This window comes from Pseudorasbora parva, chromosome 8 (assembly GCF_024679245.1).
Source record: "Pseudorasbora parva isolate DD20220531a chromosome 8, ASM2467924v1, whole genome shotgun sequence".
Classification (NCBI taxonomy): domain Eukaryota; kingdom Metazoa; phylum Chordata; class Actinopteri; order Cypriniformes; family Gobionidae; genus Pseudorasbora; species Pseudorasbora parva.
This window is the reverse complement of record NC_090179.1, coordinates 43,998,809-44,015,473: the sequence shown is the minus strand read 5'-3', so window position 1 is coordinate 44,015,473 and position 16,665 is coordinate 43,998,809. Positions and strand designations below refer to the sequence as shown.

Sequence of the window (16,665 nt, the reverse complement as noted above, 5' to 3'; positions counted from 1 at the left end):
GCAATGGAAGAAGGTGGCCTGGTCTGAGGAATCACGTTTTCTTTTACATCACGTGGATGGCCAGGTGTGTGTCGCATAATTATAACTTATTGATCACATCATTTTTTACAGTGTAACAGTAGTAGTAATACATCCCTGTATTATTTTACATATAGATATTATTTAGCAATTTGCACTTATTTGAGTTTTTTGTGCATTTTTGTAATTGGTTTACTTTAAAAAATTTACAGTAAGATTTGAAAATGCTTTATACAACAATGGGTGCCTGATCTGTGAGATAAATATATATGACACTATACAATGTAAAGTATTATTTATAATAATTACTATTATATAATTATTTTTAATAATAAAATCCGTCAGTGTATGAATGGGTGAATGTGAGGCAATATGTAAAGCGCTTTGGATGGTGATAGGGTCTGTTAAAAGAGCTATATAAAAGCAGTCCATTTACCATAAATAAAATACAAGTGCAGTATAATGAGACAATTATTTATAAATAAAAATATATGAACAGTATAATGACTCTGTACAATGTAATTTATTAAGTTAATTTTGAATTATTATTATTTTAATATATATTCAAAAAATAATATATTTATAAAATATATATTTCCAGTATTAATACACTATATAATCTACTTTATAATAAATCATTAAAATATTTTTTATTAAAAAAATATATCTACAGTATAATGAAACAATTAAATGTAATTTATTATTCTTCATGTTTAGTACAAAAACTGTGATGACACAAAAAACACTAGTTTAGAGTTACAGACGGTTTTTACTGTACAGTAAGAAGTTTTTTACATTCTTAGCAATGGCTATATACAACAACAAAAAACATTTAAAAAAATAAAACAACAAAACAAAGATGGACCACGTCACATGGATGTAAGTTATAACTTAACAATAAAATAAATATTTAACAGTCAGAGAGATCGGATGACCCTGGGGTCCAGAATGACATGATATGAGTCTGACTTTAAGACTGTATCTGGAGGAGAGAGAGAAAACACACACACACACACACACACACACACACACACACACACACACACACACACACACACACACACACACACACACACACACACACACACACTATATCTAACAAGAAAACATGTAGACTAGCTATCTCACATACACACATGAAGTGTGCTGAAGCATTAAAGGGTAAAGACGTGTTTGTCAATGTTTGATCCCAGAAGAGTTTGTAAAAAAGCCTTTAGAAACACTATAGAAAACATTTCATCTCCTGTTGTCAAGGCGACTGTGACATTGTAGGGTTTGTATGGCATTTGAAATGGGACTTTATATCATGTCCAAACCAAAGAATTTCACTTCGACACCTCGAAAAACAGGAAGTGCCCCAGGTTACGCTGGTGATAATAAAGACAGAAACATCCTAAACTCCAGCATTTTGATGACGTCGACTGGCCGCGCGGGAGCAATGCGTTAAACTTGAACGAGTTCAACAAAAGCTGGAAAGTCAGTAATTATTCCAACATGAACTAGGCATATCATTCATTTCCATGACTTTTCTAAGTCATAAATCATCTATTCTGATCATACTAAATCATCGTTTCCAGGTTTATTATTATTCCTGATTCTTCAGAGGGTGAAATAAAAGATTTAGTTATTTATTAAAACATTTATACACAACAAATATTTTTGATTCTAAGTAGTTTTTGGCTCACTTAAATGCTTGTTTTGAATCATCCTTTGAAAACCAATGAGCTTTCACTATGGGCAGGGCTAGTTAGGACTAACCGTCAGATTTATGCTGTGCTCAAGCCATGTCATAATTACCGTAATTTCAAGATGTGACGTTAGGGGTGTGCGATTATAGACTGAGAAAATATCTAAATTGTTGTTTTATCGATGTGCGATTTGACATTTTCAAGTATAAATCATGAATCAGCTTTTGAACAAATCATTTGATTGAATGATTCCATGAATCACTCATTAAGACAGTCAAATGCTTCGTTCCTAATGAATCGGCTTTTGAACAAATCGGTTGAATGAATGATTCAATGACTCACTCGTTAATACACGCAAACGCTTCGTTCTTGAATAAATCAGCTTTTGAACAAATTGGTTGAATGAATGATTCAATGACTCACTCATTAATACACGCAAATGCTTCGTTCTTGAATAAATCAGCTTTTGAACAAATCGGTTGATTGAATGATTCAATGACTCACTCATTAAGACATTCAAATGCTTCGTTCCTAATGAATCGGCTTTTGAACAAATCTGTTGAATGAATGATTCAATGACTCACTCCTTAATACACGCAAATGCTTCGTTCTTGAATAAATCAGCTTTTGAACAAATCGGTTGAATGAATGATTCAATGACTCACTCATTAAGACACGCAAATGCTTTGTTCTTGAATAAATCAACTTTTGAACAAATCGGTTGATTGAATGATTCAATGACTCACTCATTAAGACATTCAAATGCTTTGTTCCTAATGAATCGGCGTTTGAACAAATCTGTTGAATGAATGATTCAATGACTCACTCGTTAATACATGCAAATGCTTCGTTCTTGAATAAATCAGCTTTTTGAACAAATCGGTTGATTGAATGATTCAATGACTCAGTCATTAAGACATTTAAATGCTTCGTTCCTAGTGAATCGGCTTTTGAACAAATCTGTTGAATGAATGATTCAATGACTCACTCGTTAATGCACGCAAATGCTTCGTTCTTGAATAAATCAGCTTTTGAACAAATCGGTTGAATGAATGATTCAATGACTCACTCATTAAGACACGCAAATGCTTTGTTCTTGAATAAATCAACTTTTGAACAAATCGGTTGATTGAATGATTCAATGACTCACTCATTAAGACATTCAAATGCTTCGTTCTTGAATAAATCAGCTTTTTGAACAAATCGGTTGATTGAATGATTCAATGACTCACTCATTAAGACATTCAAATGCTTCGTTCCTAATGAATCGGCTTTTGAACAAATCTGTTGATTGAATGATTCAATGACTCACTCATTAAGACATTCAAATGCTTTGTTCCTAATGAATCGGCTTTTGAACAAATCTGTTGATTGAATGATTCAATGACTCAGTGATTAAGACATTTAAATGCTTCGTTCCTAGTGAATCGGCTTTTGAACAAATCTGTTGAATGAATGATTCAATGACTCACTCGTTAATACACGCAAATGCTTCGTTCTTGAATAAATCAGCTTATTGAACAAATCGGTTGAATGAATGATTCAATGACTCACTCATTGAGACAGTCAAATGCTTTGTTCCTGAATGAATCGGCTTTTTGAATGAAATCTCATAATTATGGTAATTCCGACATGGCGTGAACGCACTTATTCATGGAAGAGAACACTTTTATCACGTCACACCTGATTAAAGGAATACTTCACCGCTTTCTCATATTCAACTTTGTTATTCCCTTAACTAAGACGAGTTGACACACACCTCTCGTCTGAGTGTGTGCTCTTAATCTCCCACTAAATAGCCACTAAGCCCAGTTCATTCACTATGGTACCAAACAGAGATCAAGTTAGAAGCGACCAAACACCTCCACGTTCTCCCTATTTAAATACAGTTACACCAATAGTTGAACGATCAAGTATGGAGACATAAAATAAAACGTGGCGCTTTTGTAAGCGGGTTAAAAAGGAGGACTATAATGTATGGCGCAATAAAACTTTTGAGAGTACTTCGACTCGGCACAGTAAAAAGTCACGGCAGAAAAATCCTCCCTCACATCTCCCCCTATTGACAGAAATAAGAGAGTGAGGGAGGATATTTCAGCCGGGACTTTTTACTGCGGCGAGTCGAAGTACTCTCAGAAGTGCTATTCCGCCGTACGATATAGTTCCATTTTACCCTGCTAAGAAAAGCGCTACGTTTTATTTTATGTCACCATACTAGGTCGTTCATCTATTGGTGTAACTGTATTTAAATAGAGAAAACGTGGAGGTGTTTGGTCGCTTCTAACTTGATCTCTGTTTGGTATCATAGTGAATGAACTGGGCTTAGTGGGCTAAGCTAAATGCTATCAGATCGTCACCGCGCGTCAGAGAGATTAAGAGCACACACTGAGACGAGAGAGGTGTGTATCAACTCTTTTTAGTTAAGGGAATAACAGTTTAATATGAAAAAGCAGTGAAGTATCCTTTTAAGACCAGGGAATCTTAAATACTCAGCCTACATATAAGATACAAGACCTGTTTTAAAGGAACATTAAATACTATTAAGTGGATGTCTGTCTACAGCATCACAGTGAGAATCTAAAGTCAATCCCAGTATTTTGATTTCCACTGTAAGTATCTACAGACTCTGTAGATAGTGCTTAGCTGTGGCGTTTGTTTGTAGTCTATTATGTGTTTGGATCAACAGCCGCTTTTCCAAACCAGAACGCTTCGGGCTGGCATGTTCAGATCATTCCAGGATCATGCAGACAGAGCAGATAGAGATTTCAGGCTGATATGTGAACGTTAAGGCATCCAGGAAGAGGAGGGGCGGGGCAAAGCAGAGCACAGCGTTTGATTGGTCAGTACTGTTGATTGTCACCACATGTTAAAGATCTCATGATGCTTTTCATCTGTGTTGATGAGCTTTTCTGCTGTCAAAAGCTCAAACCTAGCGAGCTGTTTGTATTAGACAGTGTTTAAAGGCACTCCGTCTACCTTCTTTAAGCCAAATCCACAGGTGGCATATGTATGATAAATGTTGATTATGATTATAATTCATTCAATATAGGAATGAATCAATAAAAAAAATGTTAAATCCAATTAAAGGGGTGGTGTCATGCGATTTGACTTGTTTAACTTTAGTTAGTGTGTAATGTCGCTGCTTGAGCATAAACAGTATCTGCAAAGTTCCAGCGCTGAAAGTTCAATGCAAACGGAGATATTGTCTTTTAAAGTTACGGCAGTTTATTGCCTACAAAAACGGCCGGTTTGGACTACAACAAGCTTCTTCCTGGGTTGGTGACATCATAAACCCTCGCTAGTCTCCGCAGATGTGACTTCTGCCCGTAATGGGAAGTGGCGTGGCGTTAACCTGTGCTTGGCACTTCAGCCAATCAAAATACAGGAAACTACATTTGGCCATCTGACCAATCTAAGACCATTGCGTTTTTCAGAGGGAGGGGCTTCATAGAAGCAGGAAGCAGACGAGCCACTCAAAGGAGACAGCGGTGTGGAATAAAGGGAGAATAGAAGAAAAATACGGCGTTAAAAAAAAAAAAAATTATTAAGACATGTTAAACTGCGCCCCATAAACACAACCGAGCCTAGAAAAAAAACACGGAACCAGCCCTTTAAAATAGACTCTCTAAGAGGTGCGTTCACACATGTAGTTCGGTCCGGACCAAAAAACAAAACCAAAACATATAGTCCTGGTCCGCTTAGCGTTCACACTGGCATTTTTAACAGCGACCCTAAAGTTACCGAACCAAAGGCTCAGGGAGACGCTCACAGCCTGGTTGGTCGGCTTATATGACGTAGGAGCTGCTTACCGAACACTCAAAACAACGCTGTGTGCTGATTAAACGCCATCATTTTATGAGTGTACATGTGGCATTATGTTTACCAGCTGAGAACTCATGAAGAGCTCAAAGTGTTCAAAACATTCAAAACAGCCGCAGGATTTCCTCCGCTGAAAGAAAAGAGACGGCGGTTCCGTCGTCTGTACCGGCTAATGGGCAACACAGATCCTCTGATGAGAAGAACCAGGTCTGCTTTTTAAAAGTTAATTTTGTTCAAATGAACCGCACTAAACGAGCAATCGCACCAGGGTTCGTTTTAATCCAACCAAACATGACAAGTGTGAACGCACCCTAAGAAGGCAGCTGTCTATGCTGTAGCTCACTAGTTTTTGAACAGAGTCAAAAAAGCATCAAGACCAAACGAAACAAAAAATGAAATATGGTGTAGGGCGGGGCCTAATGTTATCCATCAGGATTTGATTGGCTAGTGGGCTGTATGGGTTTTCCCCCGCCTACCAGGCCTCGATGACATCAGCAGAAGTGGAGAAAGTTAGTCAACATTGATAGATCTAAGAGGACAAACGGGAAGTTAAAGTTTGATTCAAAAGATGAATGTTCATTTGGACACTCTGCAAACTCTCCGCCCACCCGTTCTCATAGGTAGCAGAATAGTGTTCCCCGAAGCAATGATGTCACAACAGTGGAGAACAAAAGGCACACTGTGATTGGTCGAGTCGCCGTTGGTCCCCATGAGGTGGTGAGCGGAGTATGGCTGGTCCCAGTCGTGACTGAGCGGTTGATTGGCCGGGTGAAGCTACGTCACATCCGAACGAGGCATCTGATTGGCTGCGGAGAGTCTAGGCTTCGCTGGCTGTGCTGTTTCGACTCAAATCCCTGATTCCCTGCAGGATCCGCTTCATGTGGCCGACTTTAGTCACGCCCAGGTCCTAAAAAAAAACATTAGATGCTTTAAGTCTGTAATTCTTGACTTAAATAGTACACATTCTGTTCTCATAAATGGTAAATAACTAAATATTGTTGATTATAACAGCAGTTTTTAATCTTTTGGAAGCCATAACGCTTTGTGCGAGAGACCCCCATCCTAAAATTTTAAAGGAATAGCACGAATGTGATACTGATTAGTGATAAGTTATTGTGTTATATTTTAGACTTTTGCTAAATTTTGCCATTGAAAATATAACCCATAAAGCCAGAGTGGCATTTTGTTTCTGAATGAATCCGCGGTTTGAACGAATCAATGATTAAATGACTCATTCAAAAAGAGAGCCATTTACTTAATTACTGAATGAATCAGCGTTTTGAGCGAATCAATCGGGTGAACCAATAATTAAATGATTCATTCATAAAGTGAGCTATTTACTTAATTCCTGAATGAATCAGCATTTGAGTGAATCAAATGAATGAATGATTCAATGACTCACTACTGGCAGTTTTTGTTTCTTGTTTAGAGTATCATTATATATATATATATATATATATATATATATATATATATATATATGTTTTAGTTAGATGCAGGGTTATTTTAGTATGACTGATATACTATTATAATTTCCTTTTTAATTTAGTCTAAAATTGAGTAATTTTGTTGCAATTTTCTTAAAATATGTCTATATAGCTTTTATTTAAATTTCAGTTTATTTAGTAAATAAAAATGCCTTGGCAACTAGCAGAAATAAAATAAATGTAACTTTATTTCAGTTAATGCAAATTTTATTGTAAGTAATGAATTTTATTATGGTTTTAGTTAATGATAATAACCCTGGTGAGATGTGGTATTTATTTATTTAAATCAAATTAATTATTTTTAATCAAAGTATTTATCATTTATTTAAACTAAAAGGTATTTTAATCCATTTATATATTTATTTTAAGTTATTTATTTAAATCAAACTTAAGTAGTTAGTTTCATCTTCTCTTCATTATTTATGTGTGTATTGTTCCTGTTTTTCTTTAAACCCAGGGACTGCCCGTTTGCAAACCCCTGGATCACAGCCAGTTATGCTAGTAATGCGTTACTTATTTACGCGTTACTCTAATCTGATTACTTGTTTCCAGTAACGAGTAATCTAACGCGTTACTATTTCCAAACCAGATTAAAGTAACTTATCCAAGTCACTGTGAGTTACCATAGCCCCTTTCACACTGCACGTCAGACCCGCAATATTCCCGGGATTGATTACCGAATTGAACCCGGGTCGGGGACCTAGTAACATTGCGGGATTCGATCCGGGACGAGCGCTGTGTGAACAAAAGCCAAAACTAATGCCGCAACGTCTACGTAGTTATCGTGCGACTCCTAGAGCTTGTTTTTTCAATAATACAACCCTGCAGTGCCAGAAGAGCTGGTCGGTGTTTTAAACGCAGAGAGTGTTCGTATACAAAAGAAACTAAAATGAAACAAGCAAAAATGTGTGCAAACTGGACACAAGTCGAGACCACGGAGCTCCTTACTATCCGCGCTGAAGCTGAGATCGCTCGCCATTATAGAGCTCCGGAGGTCACGTGACCCATTCTGTTTACAACGCCATTTTAGCTCTACCGCTCCCCTGACTGCCTGCCAAAATGGCGGCGCTTAGGCTGCGTCACATCCGGATGTCACGTGTCAACTCGACCCGGGACCGTTACGGTTGTGTGTGAAAGCACACATATTACGGTATTTGCGGACAGCCCTAGTGGCAACACTGATCACAGCACAGGTAAAGCGTCACACCTTCAGGTCTCTCCTCTCCAGCTGGAGCAGCTCCGGTCCTCTGATGTCGTGCCTGATGAAGATCTCCTTATACTCCGACAGACAGAGCATCTCCAGCCAGACGGCCACCTCCTCCACACCCCACGTGCTCACTGCTCAGAGAACACACACACGCATTACACACTCATGCACATTCACCCGGACGAGGCTCAGAGAACACACACACGCATTACACACTCATGCACATTCACCCGGACGAGGCTCAGAGAACACACACACGCATTACACACTCATGCACATTCACCCGGACGAGGCTCGGAGAACACACACACGCATTACACACTCATGCACATTCACCCGGACGAGGCTCGGAGAACACACACACGCATTACACACTCATGCACATTCACCTGGACGAGGCTCGGAGAACACACACACGCATTACACACTCATGCACATTCACCCAGATGAGGCTCGGAGAACACACACACGCATTACACACTCATGCACATTCACCTGGACGAGGCTCGGAGAACACACACACGCATTACACACTCATGCACATTCACCCGGACGAGGCTCGGAGAACACACACACGCATTACACACTCATGCACATTCACCTGGACGAGGCTCGGAGAACACACACACGCATTACACACTCATGCACATTCACCCAGATGAGGCTCGGAGAACACACACACGCATTACACACTCATGCACATTCACCTGGACGAGGCTCGGAGAACACACACACGCATTACACACTCATGCACATTCACCCGGACGAGGCTCGGAGAACACACACACGCATTACACACTCATGCACATTCACCCAGATGAGGCTCGGAGAACACACACACGCATTACACACTCATGCACATTCACCCAGATGAGGCTCGGAGAACACACACATGCATTACACACTCATGCACATTCACCCGGACGAGGCTCAGAGAACACACACACGCATTACACACTCATGCACATTCACCCAGATGAGGCTCAGAGAACACACACACGCATTACACACTCATGCACATTCACCCGGATGAGGCTCGGAGAACACACACACGCATTACACACTCATGCACATTCACCCGGACGAGGCTCAGAGAACACACACACGCATTACACACTCATGCACATTCACCTGGACGAGGCTCGGAGAACACACACACGCATTACACACTCATGCACATTCACCCGGACGAGGCTCAGAGAACACACACATGCATTACACACTCATGCACATTCACCCGGACGAGGCTCAGAGAACACACACATGCATTACACACTCATGCACATTCACCTGGACGAGGCTCGGAGAACACACACATGCATTACACACTCATGCACATTCACCCGGACGAGGCTCGGAGAACACACACACGCATTACACACTCATGCACATTCACCCGGACGAGGCTCGGAGAACACACACACGCATTACACACTCACACTCAGGCTATACCTGGCATGTTGAGGGCGGCACACGTCTCTTTATTTTTGTTGTTTTTGTCTTTCTTAAACTTGGGCACAAGGCGAAACTTTGCGCTACGACTCCGCTTGGAGAAATCAGACAGCTGCCCCTGCGCACAAACACACATTAATAGACTGGAATACAGTAGGGCTGCACAATATTTCAAAATGTAGCTTTCCTGTAGCTCAAACAGTAGAGCATGGCGCTAGCAACGCAAAGGTCAAGGGTTCGAGTCCCAGGGAGAGCAAGAATTGACAAAAATGTAAAAATGTGTACCTTGAATGCAATGTAAGTCGCTTTGGATAAAAGCGTCTGCCAAATGCATAAATGTAAAATAAAACTAATATTGCCATTATGGCTAAGTGCGGTTGTCAAATCATGCAAGCAGCAATATAATTAAATAAATATATGCGCCACTGTTATGAGCTGCATGTGTGTAAAATAACAACGGCAGCGTATATATTTTTATTTGCCGGCAACCCGTCAAAATGATGAGTTACTGTTTGAAAAAGGAGAAATTAAGACACATTTAATTTAAATTTTACAGTAAAATAAAATAAATTGTATCACTCTTTTTTTTTTTAAAGTTACAGTATAATAGTGTTATTAATATATATATATATATATATATATATATATATATATATATATATATATATATATATATATATATATATATATATATATTTATTTTTTGTATAAAAATACAATTTATTTAATAAAATAAGAAATATGTATATTTAATTATTATATTATATTATTATAATTTTAAGTAGGGCAACCCATCAAAATAAAAGCATGATGGCTTGCTGTTTAAAAATGGAGAAATTAAGGCAAATGTTCTTTTTTAATTTTATAGCACAATAGTGTTATTAAAATATATTATAATTTTTTTTTTATACAAAAATAAGATAATTTATTAAAATAATTTATATATATATATATATATATATATATATATATATATATATATATATATATATATATATATATATATATAAAAAATTTAATTACAATAAAATGTAATTATAATATAATATTATTATTTTAGTAATAATATAATATTATTGTTTGTTTCTTTAGTAGAACACAAATGAAGATTTTTAACTAAAAAAAAATCCGTTTTTAATCCGTTGCTCGTATAATGCATGTCAGTGGGGTGTATTTCTATGAGAGCAAAAAACACACACACATACGAATCCATATTAAACCCTGCGGCTCGTGGGAACGGGTATCGTTAAGGTTTTAACGGTATTACTACTCTTACTGATACTGCTTATCGGTCCGGTACTTTAACGGTATTCTTATCGGTACTTTTTGAGATTTTATATATATAAATAAATAAATATATATATACACATTATATAGGCCTGCACAGTGCTTTAATTTCAGGAAGAATTCTAGTAATCAAATGTAAAATAACACTGCATAGTTTATTATAGATAGCATAAATGAATGCTTAATAAAGCTGAGGTTATTCATTCAAGAGCTGTGAGTGATTTTCTCTCTGCATTTGGTTGTTTAATTCGCAGTAATTCGTCAGCATGTTTATTTACACCGCTGCCTCTTTAAGACAGATGTGCAGATCTATAGGCGACTGATAATAGGCAGATGCACTACACTTTCTCCCGACTATAACCATAATGACTACGTCCATTTTAGACAAACTGTGTTTAAGAGACTCTCCAAGCCGGTCATTTAGACACAGATGTTTGTGGACATTTGATCGTTTAGACGCGAGTGTGAAACCGAAAGTGTAATTTGCTCGTCTCGTTGCGGCCGTTTCGGAGCGCGCGCCGACTTGGGAACAACCTCCTGTGCACATTTTTGTGCTTTTAATCGCTCTTTTTATTATTAAACGCGTCCCACAATTTACCAACAGTAGCTAGACTGTATTTTACAACAATCCCTGATCGTGCTGATTCTGTCATTATGTTTGAGTTATAGGGAGAAATGACAGCGTTGCTGCAAAGGGAATTAAGTTGCGCTAGACATAAATATTATAATTATAATCTTTGGAAGCCAAAATCTAAAATAAAATCAGACTATCACAGATCTAAAGTGTAACCAGGCTATGTTTGAATGTTTGGTTCTGTCCTCGGCTGTCGTTTGCGTCTCTCTCTCTCTCTCTCTCTCTCTCTCTCTCTCTCTCTCTCTCTCTCTCTCTCTCTCTCTCTCTCTCTCTCTCTCTCTCTCTCTCTCTCTCTCTCTCTCTCTCCCCCTCTCTCGCTCTCTCTCTCTCTCTCTCTCTCCCCCTCTCTCGCTCTCTCTCTCGCTCTCTCTCTCTCTCTCTCTCTCTCTCTCTCTCTCTCTCGCTCTCTCTCTCTCTCTCTCTCTCTCTCTCTCTCTCTCTCTCGTCACGTGTTTTTTCAAAAGTACAGACAGCAGAACCGATAACGTCCGAGCTTATCGATACAACGGTCTTTTAAAAAATTCCCCGGCGCCCATTTGATACCGGTTTTCGGTACCCATCCCTAACACACACTGATGTCTTAAGACACGAAACGATCGGTTTCTGTGAGAAACACAACAGTATTTGTGTTATTTTTTACCTCATATCAGACGAATCTCATCTAGTGATCCCAACGCCATCGGTCGTAGAAGGTCAAAACCGTGCGTGATCATATAGATATATTTATGTAGATGCCTCATTTGACCGATCCGTGCAGGCAATAATGAGGAATATATGTATATATCTATGATCACGGCGGTATTTTCACCTTATACGACGGAGGTAATGGCGTTGGGAACACTAGATGAGATTTGTGTGTGTGTGTGTGTGTGTGTGTGTGTATGTGTGTACCTCGTCGTCGTCGGCCGGGTCGATTAGCTGACTGAGCCAGCTGATGTCTGTCAGTCTGCGTAACTCCTGCGTGACAGAAGCCAGCGCTCCGCTCAGCTGATCTCTCTGAGGAGGGTCCAGCTGCTGCACACACACACACACACAAACACAGCCTTCAGGCTTCCGCCTTCATCTAATACTGAGACTTTATCTATATTATGCTTCACTCACCAGGCACATCTTTCCCGCCAGAAGCAGTTCGGTCTCGCTGTGCAGAGCTTTGACATTACTGACCATCTCCATCACAACGTTACAGGTCAAACCCTGCAAACACACACACACACACTCCTCTGAATCTGAACCTAAAGAGACATCACGTCAGGATTGACAGACACCACTCACCCCGCTGCTTTTGTTGGCGTACACCAGGTCCATGGCTTTAGAGCTGGCGTTGACCGCATGAGCCAATTCCTGCTCGATGGTGTGATGAGACTCTGCCACTTCCCTGATACTAAACACACACACACACACTGTTGATTTGACACACTCATTAAATAATTGCCCCTGTGTGAGTTTGTCTCACATTTATATTATCATTATACAGTTCACCGATATCACACAAGCACTGCAGTCTCGAATATGATGAAGTGCAAATATGAGTTTTTTTTAACCTAAGTTCAATAAGTAAAAAGTTATTATTGTGTTATACTTTAGATACAATATTGTCTGTTTTTGCTCAATTTTGCCAATGAAAATATCTAACCCATAAAGCCAGAGAAGAACTGTTGAGTGTCTCCGAGCAACACACAGCGGCGTTTAGTTTCTGAAGGAATCTGCGGTTTGAGTGAATCAATGATTCAGTGACTCGTTCATAAAGAGAGCCATTTACTTAATTCATGAATGAATCAGTGATTTGAGTGAATCAATCGGGTGAACCAATGATTCAATCATAAAGAGAGCCATTTACGCCATTCCTGAATGAATCAGGCATTTGAACGAATCAAATGAAGGAATAATTCAATGACTTACTCATTTAAACATTCACTGCCACCAACTGGCAGTTCCAGTTTATTATTTAGAGTATCATTTCATTAAAAAACGTATTTAATATTTCCATATTACTAACAAACCCATTAAAGGTATAATTTACCCAAAAATGTGAATTAATGTAAGCCCCATGGTCAGAAGTCTAAAAGTTTATGTGTAATAAATTACATGTTGAATCAAATTATGTCCAATGTCTTTGATTTTAGAGGTATTATATGTGTATGCGGTTGTGTGTTGTGTTGATCTCATTCCCAGTATGAACTGCTCGTCTATTTTGAACTCTGAGGACCACAATGGAAATAAGCCTATGGCTTTTTTTGTGTTTTATCCTGTATTTAGCTCTTTTGTGCCTGATTGTACTTGTTTTAAAAATGAATTGTTAAAAAAATCAAATCAAATGCTTTACTTATTTAACACCATTTTTATTTAATCCGATAAATTAATTGGCACATGTAATTAATTAGATTAAAAAAAATCTAATCCCTTGACCGCCGTAATGCATTTTATGAACCTATACTATATGCGGAGAGCATTCACTCACTATCGTTATCTCATTTTTGACCAAAATGGCTTTTAGAGGCTTTTGCATCTGAACTCTTCATATATATATTTACATTAAGTCATTTAGCAGATGCTTTTATCCAAAGCGACTTACAAAAAAGGGGAGAGCAATAGAAGCAACTAAACAAACAAGGCCAACAACCTGCAAGAGCTGTAAGAAGTCTCAGTTAACCGAGCGCAGTACACAAACAATTTTTTTTGTTGAGACAAACAAATAGAAAATTTTATTGGATAGTTAAGTGCTATTCTTTATTGGTCGGGTGCAATTGGAAGAGATGTGTCTTAAGATGTTTTTTAAAAATGGCTACAGACTCGGCAGCACGAATTGAGATCGGCAGGTCATTCCACCAGGTGGGAACGGTCCAGGAAAATGTCCGCGAGAACGATTTCATGCCTCTTTGGGATGTGTGTGTGTGTGTGTGTGTGTGTGTGTGTGTGTGAGTGTTTGAGAGAGATTTCATGCCCCTCTGGGATGGCACCACGAGGCGCCGTTCGCTCGCAGAAGGCAAGCTTCTGGAGGGTGTGTAAGTCTGAGCAAGCGAGTTTAGGTATATTGGTGCAGAGCCAGTGGTTGTTTTGTAGGCGAGCACCAGTGCCTTGATATTGATTCGAGCGGCCATTGGCAACCAGTGCAGTCTGATGAAGAGAGGCGTGATGTGCTCTCTCTGTGTGTGTGTGTGTGTGTGTGTGAGGCGTGACGTGCGCTCTCTTCGGCTCGTTAAAGACCACTCTTGCCGCTGCTTCTGGATTAGTTCCAAGGGTTTGATAGTGCATGCTGGAAGGCCAGCTAGAAAAGCATTATATTTTAGGGCTGCATGATATTGGAAAAAAATTACATTGCGATATTTTTTCCCCAACGATATATATTGCGATATTGAGAGCCATCAATCCAGGCTAAAGTCAATAATTACCATTCCGTGATATTAATAATTTCACTAATAAGCAAGCTTCATTACAAGTGACAATAATAAATGTTGGAAAGTATGTTTAAACATGAAACTAAACCTCCAATAGGTGGCAGCAGGTGAACGTCTTAACAAGTGAGTCACTGAGTCGTTCATTCAAACGATTCATTCAAACGCTGAATCGTTCACACTTGTTGCTATGTGTGAGACGTGTTACGGGTCTGCTGTGAACGATTTTTACTGCTGAAATAGAACAACAACACTAAATATTGCATCTAAAATGTAAGTGACTAAGTGAATGTTAATTAGTTGTTTATGGAGCTGTCATATGAAATCAGTGTCATTTTCAGTCGTGATGGTGTTTAGGAAAACGCTCGTGTTGTGATTTCTCCTCGAGAGGCTGCACGAGCGTCAACAGCGTGACCTTATTATCATCAGTTCATTATATATTATCCACAATCGATCGCCACTTACACTAAATTAATGCACAAACATTCTTGCATTTTGGTGATTCGCTAGTTAATTTTTGTTTTAATCAGGCTCTTGTTCATTAGTCAAGTAAAATTCTCTTTCACTTGTCCCTTCAAAACACCCACATGTCCTGGACAAGCGTTAATGTCGAGCCCTGCTTTGTATTCGTCGTAAAGATCTTTGTGGTGCCGTTTTAAGTGATCAGACGAATTGGTGGTGTTTTCTTGTTTTGTGGCCACAAGACACTCCATGCAAAGTACCTCTTTTTGTTCAACATCCTCCTTTATGTAGCCAAAATAGTCCCAAAAAGATGATTTCTGGTACAAACCTTTTTTTCCCTCTTCGGATCCTCTTCGTCGCGCATTTTAGCAGTGAATGTTTGGCTGTGAGCGGTGAGCAGCGGCACAGCGAACCAATCACAGTGCAGGCTCGCGGAACGTGCATGTCACTCCAGCAACACACTCGTGTTTACTGTGTGCTACCGTTCTCTTAATACACCATGGGCTACTACCCTTCACACCGCATGTTCGGCGATGGGACTATCGCACACGCGCACATCGCGATGTCGATGTTAAAACAGAATATCGTTCAGCCCTATTATATTTATATATATATATATATATTGACTGGTGTACCTGTGTATGAGCGCCCCGGCCGCCTGTCCGAACAGGCTGATCTGAGAGGTTTCCTCTTCAGAAACGACCTCCGGCTGTGATGCATGCTGGGAAAGCAGCCGAGGAATCTCTCCTCTCTGTTTATCCTCCCATGACTTCAGAGTGTTTTCAAACGCCTGAAACACAGACAGAGTTGAGTGATGTCCAGACTGATCTCATGAAATGGTGTGTGTATGACAGGCCAATTCGTCTGCCATTTTGGCGCTCTATCAAGATGCATAATCGCTTTATAGCGTGTTTATCAACGCCGTATCACACTACACTTCTGCCTACCCATAATCCGACCCATCACACACACACACACACACACACACACTGTCCCTGCCCATAATCCTACCCATCACACACACACACACTGTCCCTAATCCTACCCATCACACACACACACTGTCCCTACCCCTAATTCTACCCATCACACACACACACACTGTCCCTACCCCTAATCCTACCCATCACACACACGCACTGTCCCTACCCCTAATCCTACCCATCACACACACACACACACACACACACTGTCCCTACCCCTAAACCTACCCATCACA

The 16,665-nt window shown here is 39.3% G+C and overlaps 2 protein-coding genes across 8 annotated transcripts in view; one reads left to right on the top strand and one right to left on the bottom strand.

Moving 5' to 3' along the window:
* The window catches only part of LOC137084878 (complement C1q and tumor necrosis factor-related protein 9), a 367,307-nt gene that overhangs the window by 272,134 nt on the left and 78,508 nt on the right, over nt 1-16,665 (top strand). The window lies entirely within an intron of this gene.
* Nucleotides 3,919-16,665, bottom strand: part of LOC137084873 (diacylglycerol kinase delta-like) — a 73,852-nt gene continuing 61,105 nt past the window's right edge. For 4 of the 7 annotated variants that reach the window (XM_067451405.1, XM_067451409.1, XM_067451410.1 and 1 more), the window contains 7 exons: nt 16,082-16,236; nt 12,865-12,973; nt 12,694-12,786; nt 12,484-12,606; nt 9,672-9,789; nt 8,220-8,350; nt 3,919-6,432 (listed from right to left, as the gene is read on the bottom strand). In XM_067451405.1, coding sequence (XP_067307506.1) covers nt 6,343-6,432; nt 8,220-8,350; nt 9,672-9,789; nt 12,484-12,606; nt 12,694-12,786; nt 12,865-12,973; nt 16,082-16,236 — 819 coding nt within the window. In that variant the 3' untranslated portion in view covers nt 3,919-6,342. The remainder of the gene's footprint in view (nt 6,433-8,219; nt 8,351-9,671; nt 9,790-12,483; nt 12,607-12,693; nt 12,787-12,864; nt 12,974-16,081; nt 16,237-16,665) is intronic. The other 3 variants (XM_067451407.1, XM_067451406.1, XM_067451408.1) reach the window with 3 other exon arrangements.